The sequence below is a fragment of the Raphanus sativus genome, chromosome 1, assembly GCF_000801105.2.
Source record: "Raphanus sativus cultivar WK10039 chromosome 1, ASM80110v3, whole genome shotgun sequence".
In the NCBI taxonomy this organism is placed as follows: Eukaryota; Viridiplantae; Streptophyta; class Magnoliopsida; order Brassicales; family Brassicaceae; genus Raphanus; species Raphanus sativus.
This window is the reverse complement of record NC_079511.1, coordinates 14,428,672-14,437,283: the sequence shown is the minus strand read 5'-3', so window position 1 is coordinate 14,437,283 and position 8,612 is coordinate 14,428,672. Positions and strand designations below refer to the sequence as shown.

At 34.0% G+C, this 8,612-nt stretch overlaps 1 protein-coding gene across 1 annotated transcript; it reads right to left on the bottom strand.

Annotated features, from left to right (window-relative positions):
- Positions 1-1,515: 1,515 nt before the first annotated feature.
- On the bottom strand, positions 1,516-6,067 carry LOC108823044 (probable dipeptidyl-peptidase 5). The gene is made up of 18 exons (XM_018596271.2): positions 5,801-6,067; positions 5,515-5,705; positions 5,324-5,428; positions 5,159-5,233; positions 4,859-5,006; positions 4,640-4,722; positions 4,333-4,388; positions 4,117-4,253; positions 3,923-4,013; positions 3,763-3,828; positions 3,440-3,662; positions 3,214-3,315; positions 2,730-2,815; positions 2,543-2,665; positions 2,343-2,409; positions 2,158-2,249; positions 1,873-1,977; positions 1,516-1,768 (listed from the first exon to the last, which is right to left on the bottom strand). The coding sequence occupies exons 1-18, from the start codon at positions 5,968-5,970 to the stop codon at positions 1,640-1,642; spliced, it is 2,049 nt and encodes a 682-aa protein (XP_018451773.1). The 5' UTR covers positions 5,971-6,067; the 3' UTR covers positions 1,516-1,639.
- Positions 6,068-8,612: the final 2,545 nt, after the last annotated feature.

Genomic DNA, 8,612 nt, shown 5'->3' with positions numbered 1-8,612 from the left:
AAATAAAATTTAAAACTAATTTTGAAATATAAAAGTATAAGTTACAACTAATCATACGTTAAAAAATAATTAAGTTAATTAAAATTAAATGAAAAAATAATCAGAAATCCCCAAATATAGAAACTGAATATTTCTGAATATTTGAAGGGAAAATCGACTTTTCAAATATATAAACTAAATATTTCTAAATATTTTATTCTCATATTTTCGGATAACATGTCGCTCAATTTGTATCAATTTTAAATTCCCAGTAATGTATAGATTATGGGTTCTACATATTTTAGAGCGACATATTAATCGCAAAATATGTATTCCAAACATTTTAAGAATACTATTATAAATAAGTGACATATTATTATTTACGTAAATGTCATATTATAATCTTAGTAGACACATTTTTCACTTTGTAGAATACCCGCTATGATGTCCACAACGAAATCTAAAATTTTGATTTTTTTTTTAGAACTAGAAAACAAATATCTCTAATTTGATATAGTTATTTTATTAGTAGTTATTATTTTATTTTTCATATTTTTCTGTTTGTTAAATTATTTATTTGTATAAATAAAAAGGGTATTATAGACAAAATGATATAAATTTAGAATTAGTCTAGTGAAACAATGTAAGTGGTTTTTGGCCTAAAAAACAATTTTCCTTTTTATTTATTTTATAATCTGTTTTTGGGAATCATTACCATACCTGAGAGAGTATCATTGCTATACGTGTGCATTTATATCAAAATGATACTCCCTCTGTTTCATATTAAGAGTCGTTGTAGAGATTTTTTTCGTTGCAAAATAAGTGTCGTTTTAGCATTTCAATGCAAAATTTATTAACTCTATTCTACATTTTATTTTTCTATTGGTTAAAATATATGGGTAATGATGTTTTTGTATAAAAAATATGTAAAATTTAATGATTTCTTAATCCGTGTGCACAACTCTAAAATGACACTTATTGAGAAACAGAGGGAGTAGAACTCAAGTATATTTCTATCAAGAACAGAGGATTACAGGGGTAGGTACAAGGGGGTAAGTACAAAAGAAAGCTATCTTTAATCTTCTAAGAGAAACAAGCCCAAGCCACAAGGCTCCAACTAACCAACTAACTTTCCACTCACAATCCTCTCTCTATTTTTACTATCTTTCTTAGTGTAACCGTTTCTTCTCTTCTCACTCGCAGGTGGACAGCTGTTACAGCTCATTAGCTTCTCACATGACAAACCTTTGCTCTTGTGATCATATCACAAACTGTCTGAACTTCCCAGTTCAGCCTGAATTTGAGGTTTTTGTCTGTTGTTGTGAACAATCATTCTGGTTCTTAAGATCTTTTGACCAAGTCCTTGGCTATTATTAGTTGTGTGCTGCATCTTCTTTTGTGATTGGGATGTATCTATTTTACTCGAATGGAATATATGGATTTGGCACATGGGAGAGACTATGTTATAAGACTTTATATAGAGATTCAGTATCCTTAAAAAGGTGATGTTACGGCTAACAGATGGCACCAAGCAAGAGAATGTGAATGGTTTATGATAAAGAGATGGTCAACAACCACCATGTATTATAACAAAACAAGACAAAGAAAGAGACGAACTGTTGTTGTGTTTGAGACTAAAATGTGAACAAAACACACAAACCTAAGCATCACTGGAAGTGTCGAAGTTGTCAATTTTCAGAGGAGTGATGTCATCAGCAACTTGGAACCCTCCGACGACTCGGGCAAAGAACACCATTAGTTGCTCCAGTGTGTATTTGATGTTCTCTGCCTGTTAACCAATTGTAAAGTATGCTTTTGCATTATTATTACTATAACGATATCTTTAAAACTCCTCGTTGTACATGCAAAAAAGTGATCAAAGAAGCTGTTTACCTTACGAAAACCGTGTTCTTCTCCTTCGTACTCGACAAGGGCAACAGGCACACCTTTTTCCTTCAGTGCCTGATAGATTTTACGAGTTTGATCCGGGTTTACAATCTGCAACACATATTCAGCATTACGATACAGATCGTATTCCCAAAATACAAAAGCAGGATTCAAGGGGATGATGTGTTTAGCAAAATGGAGAACAAAATCCGGACGATGATGAATTCAATCTTCTTCATACACAGAGTGATGAAAAAAATACAAGAAGCAAAGAGTGGAAAATATAAAAACCTTGTCTTCCAATCCTTGGAAAAGGATGATGGGGCAAGAGAACCTATCGACGAAGTTGATTGGTGATCTCTCATAGAAATCCTTTTCTTCTTCTACATTTGCATACGTACTAGAGAATTATGGCAGCTAATCCAAAACAAAATTAAAGCATATATAAATGAGCTCTTCTGAGGCATTTGACTCACCAACAAGACTGTCGATATAGCGGGATTCAAACTTATGACCTTCTTTCAGCATTTTAAGGTCAGCCACCTGCATTATAAAGAAGCCAAAGCAAAATATGAATTATCTACCTGCTCATAAGGTTTTCAAGCACCAATCACCATGTTTTTTGAAGAGAGAAGTGTAAAATTACTATTACGGTATTATTATATAGTGTACTCACCCCGTATAAAGACGCTCCAGCCTTGAAGACATCTCTTAATGCCAATGCTGTAAGAGCTGTGTAACCTCCTGCAGAACCTCCAGATATAAAGAGCCGCTTAACATCTGCCTTTCCAGAAGATACCTGTCCAAACCAAACATGTTTGGAATTTTTGTTTCAACATAAAATAGGCAAAGAAAATGCATACCAAGTACTTAGCACATCCACAACAGTCATCCACATCAACAATCCCCCACCTCCGTAACACCCGCTCCCGATACTCTCGACCATAACCTTCAAAATATATGTAACATTTTTGTCACAATAGACCAACGTTTGTATGCAGACATGCTGAGAATGGAATACTGAAAACAGGACGTCTCAAGACAATCTTCTTTGACAAGAATGCGACAAGAGTTACACCAGAGTACACCAGCATATGTATGTATTACTGAATTGGACCATCAGAAATAAGAGAGGGGTGGATTTGTGGGAGTGTTAAGCGATTTGGGAGTTGGTTTGGGACCTTGTGAGGTTTTAGAGAATTTCTGGCTTCTCTAGCAACAAAACCTATGTTGTTCTTCGTTCTATCTCATATTCCTTTTGAATTTTGGTCAGCGATTCCTCATTCATGGAATAGAGTATGATTCTAGCGGAATATAATGAAAAAATGATACAACTGTAGTACAAACCTGTGCTTCCACCGTAATTGACATCAACAAATGCCCACCCTCGGCTTGTCCAGTACTGGATAATCAGGTTCAAGGATCCACGTGATTCAGCACTAGGGCCTCCTGTAGATTCAGATCGTTGAAATTTTTTTATTAGAGAGGCATGTATACCTGATTGCAATATTAGGATGATCAAGTTTGAACTAAACAAGTTTAAAAGCATATGCAAATGGGTATATTTGCATACCGTGACTCTTCACTATCAATGGAGGTTTCTCCTCTATGCTAGCATTGTAGAGCGGATTGGTTGGGGGATAAAAGTAAGCATAAGCGTTTTGACCAGGAACCTCTGTTGGAAATTCAATCAAATCTGGCGCGCTGAAGAAAGACTTGTACTTTAAAACATCGGTGGAAGAAGACCAAACAATCTCAGAACTGAGTGCTTTCATCTTATGCTTATCCAGTGTTACCTGTTTAACAGAAGAAACTATAAATCTACAGCTATCATCAGACACAATATATCCTCAATTAAAACCTACATACACTGTGAAAGTGTGAATCATTTTTTACCTTGGCAACTGATGGTGGAAGAACTGCTGATGCTCCCTCAACATAAAGGCATTGATTACCTAATGTCTGAAAATAGAAACACAGTTTTTCTGTTACTTTTGGATTCAATTGGGAATCAAAGACACAAACTTGAAAAGGAAAAAAGAAAAGGATATATTACAATGTTATCAAAATCAGTTAAAGGAATATCAAGAAGAGAACATGAACCCTTCGAATCATCCAAAATGCCAAGATATGACTTTCCTTTCTGCCTGTATTCAGGAACAATAAATTGTTACCAAACAGAAGCACAATTTTTTGGATCATCAAATCTGACATGGAATATCAGAGAAATTTAGGTTTGCTCGGTATTACCTGTAGCTACATGCAATTAGGTTCTTCTCTTCAGAGCACTCGATTATTTCGTAGGAGTTTGTACCGAAAACCCATAATGGTTTTGTAAACTCACCATCTAGAGGATATACTGAAACAACCTCATTGGTACTTTCAATCTGTGACAAAATTTCATCTTCTGATTAGGCAGACTAGAAAACTAAATGTATAAGTGGCAAATGGAAAAGTTTTCTTTACCCATTTATGTATATTCCAAAATCCGTTCTTTCGGTCAGTAACAAAAAAGAGTTCACCTGCAAAATAAAGTCAGAGAGTCTCACATCACAACCATGAAAATTGCTAATCATCCTTTTGCTCAATAGAAATCACAATCTTTGTTAATTGGTTAGAAGAAGAAAGATGATTGCAACAAGTGAAAAGGACAAGAGAGCAGATGAAAAATAATTCATTTTATTGTCAAAGACCCTTTTAGCCTAAAACTTATGAGAAACAAATGGAAATGGTAGATCTTGTGCATAATTTTATCTCAGACTCAGAGAAATACCTCTTGGTGACCACTTGGGCTCAGTGGGAGATTCCACATACTCGGGATCACAACCAGCAACACATACACGTTTATCAATAGTTCTGCAAAAAGAAAAGGTAGAGCTCTCTGATTAATAAAACAATGCAAGTGTAAACTATAAAAGCATGAACAATAAAAATTCTGAAGATGCATATGCAAGTGTAATCCATATGCAGTGGATATAGAAGAAGCTCTCACCCGGACTCAGAAATGTAGCCAACCCAGAGCTGAGCTTTATCCCAAGGCATATTAGGGAGAGTCCATTGAATCCATGCCAAACGCTCACACTTGGGGTCTAATCGTGGAAAGGCATAAAAATCATTGCCACTCACAAGAACTTTTGGTTCTGGATCACAAAGAAATACATTCATAAGTGTCAATGATCACATGTATTACAAAAAAAAAAAACATAAACCACATCCCATATGAATGCTATCTTTATATATATATCAGTGCAAGTAATAATTACTTAAAATCCACTAGTAGAAAGTTGGATACCTTCAAGTGTGTCTCCACCACTTAGATTGACCTCCACAATGGTGGTAATAGGGTTTGATCTGTCCAGGCGACCATCTACAAAGTCCAGCAGCCAATCAGATCAGTTCTATAAATTACATGGAAAATAGACAAACTTAAGCATTAGAGGGAGATGAAGGAACGAACCTTCCCTAACAGTAACGAAGCGGTTAAAGCGGGAATCAAAGACACCATCAGCATAAGTAACAGCAGGTGAACCATAATCAGGGGTGATTGGCTTGGGAGATGAATCTGAAACAAAGTAGAACAAACAAACATGAGAAACTTGCCAAGCTAGCTAACTCAGGAGAGAGGTTAGTTATATCAATCATAATCACCTTTGTTAGCAAAGTGTTGCTTGTAGAGACGCTGATCTTTGTAATTGGAGAAAACAACAAGTTGATCGTGGGATGAAGAAACACGGAAAGCACCACCTCCATACTCCTGAGTCAAAGTCCTCACTCCAAACTCCTTTGGTGTTATATCAATTCCTCCTTCTTTTTCTCCTTCCATCACCAATACCTCTCTCCTTCAATTTCAAACCATCATCGCAGCATCAAATTAGCGTTTTTAGTTTCTTTCTTTTCTAAAATCTGAAATCAATCAAGTAGGGAAATAAGATACCCGGATTCATTGGGGCGAGACTCGAGCCAGACGAGACGTCCGCGGGAATCGACGGCGGTGCCTCCGAGACGCTTTGAAGCGCCGGAAACGACGTCGGCGGTGATCGGAGACTTCCAGGAACCATAAGGAGCGGTGATTTTCTCTTGAGGAGGAGACTCAGAAGACGACATGGATGCGAAAGAGGAGCGAGGTGGTTTGACGGAAGAAGAGGGAGTGAGTGAGTGAGGATCAAATGCTGGAATGGGACAAGAGAGGTCAAAAAAAATCTGGAATGAACCTCCTCTATTTTCAATTAAAAAATGAATTAAAAATAAATCAAAAATAGAGAGAAAAGACCATAAGACCAAAGGATTTAAATATATTTACTAACTTATGCCATTACTATCCAACCCAGATCTGACCCGGATCCAGAACCAAAATCTGAACTAACTTTTACCCTAATCTTTTTATTCTTCCTTTTTTTTCTCTATTTACATTCTTTCACCTTAAAATAAAATCAAAAATTTTCTTCAACCATTCATCAAATTTCTATTTTATATCTCAAATCGATAAATCCATAGTCATATTTAATTAATTATATATCATCTATAATCAAATTTCATCTTTTATATACACGATTCAAGATAAAGAAGAACGCAGAGTATTACTTATACAACTAGAACAACTCAAACTAGTACAACTACGATTAGTACAACTAGTAAAAATAGTACAACTACAACAAGTATAACTAGTATAAATAGATTGAGTATAACCATTATAATTGATATATAACTAGTACAACTTTGCAATAATATGGTGATATTTATTTTTTTGTTTTCAGTGTATGAAGATGATAGAAAATAGGATGATGTAGAATTAATAAGATATGTTGGTCTAATCTTCCCCTCCATGCATGTATCAAATACATGAATGGTATATTTTCAATAATATTTAATTTGGTTAATGATTTGTTTATTAATTGTACTAGTTATGTTAGTTGTACTATTTTCGGAAAAGAATCATCTTTATATTTTTGCTCTCAGGGCAAAAAAGGTAGATGCTGAGCCAGAAAAGTATTCAACCATGGCTCCCAAAAACAAGAGTCACCTGAAGAAGTAGAGAAGGGAGCGTTGGTGATGAGTAAGAGTGGCTCACCAGCGATGAACAAAAAAAAACTTTACTGTGAGGAAGAAAGATGCCACAACGAAGAAGAAAAAAAGAAGAAAGACAGAGTGAATAAGAAGAGTTTTGCGGCAAAGATGACTGAAGTCGTGGCGAAGAAGAGGATGCTCGACGGTGGTGTCCACGGTGGTCCTCATCAAATCCATCCAAGCAGGATTTCATATGTAAAACATGATTTATTAGTCGATTCAGTTACATTAGTTGCATATTATACATGAATTATATAATTTATATATTAATTATATTAGTTATATTAGTTATTTTGTTAACATGTTTAGTTGTACGAGTTATACTAGTTATATCCATCCAAATAAGAGAAATTGTATGGTCATGATCAAACAAGAGAAAATGATTCTATGGTTGAGAAAAAAAGGAAATGGGTCCCATCCGAATGAGAGAATAAAGGATCATGTGGCTCGGAATTAAAGGAGATGTGAGAAAAGGAGGAAGTAGGTCACATCCGGCTATACATAGTTGTACTAGTTTTTTAGTTGTGCGAGTTTGTTCATAGTTGTACTTTGGTAGTAAAATCGAAAATATTAGTTATACCATATTATAAATAAGATTATCTGAGTGGTACCACTTATTTATGTGTTATATGACTTTGCCCCGTTACAATGAAATTATCAATTTCGTAAAAATGAATTTCATTAATGTTTTCCAAAAATTATGTGAACAAACAAGTTAACAAACCTTAAAAGTATAAGGTAGATCATGTAAACTTATGAAGTTGTGTAATAATTTATGATTTTTTTTTCAAAACTTCAAATACATCAAGATAAACTTTTTAAGTACATACCAATTGATATATTTGATTATTTTCTCATATGTAGTATCAAATTTGTTTTGTCAATTTCCGAAATGTCAAAGTTATACCAATTGTACCAGTAATACTCATCTAATATATACTAAAAGATTATACCAATTTTTATATGTCTAGTAACGGGGGGTTTTACCAATATTTTCACATCCTATCTTTGTAAAAACATGTTCAATGTTTGTTTATCATAATAATATGGCTAATATAGTTAATAAACTTTAAAAATGTAAAAAAATATAATGTAAAACTAAAGGTGTAATGTAATAATTTAACAAAACATTAAAAACCTCGACAAAATAGATGAAATTTTGTCATTATATACCAATTAAAATATTTGTTTGTTTATTTTATGTGTAAAACATTTATGTATCAGTTATATAATTTTTTTACATATTTAGTTGTACGAGTTATATTAGTTGTACTCAGTCGAATAAGATAATGAAATAAAGAAGATTGTGTGGATGTGAGTGGTTGAGATAAAAAAAAAAAAAAGAAGAGATAAAAGAAAGAAAATGAGTGAAATCCGATGGCCAAGATCAGAACAAGATCATAAGATCCAACGGCTAAGGAAAAAGATTCATTAATGACATTGTTGTAAATATTTCATCTTTCACATCCGACGGTTCATATTATAACGTGAAGGATTCTGATCTAATGGTTCATATTCAGCCATCATTAGGTGGTTCTAGATTTTTTTTTGACCCATTTGTCCCATAAGAGATTAAAGTCCAGTGAGTGAAGTCAAGACTGCGTACCACTATCATATTATAGATTTGATCTATCACATGTTGGTGATTCTTAAAATAAAAGAAGAAGTGAAGTGAAGTGAAT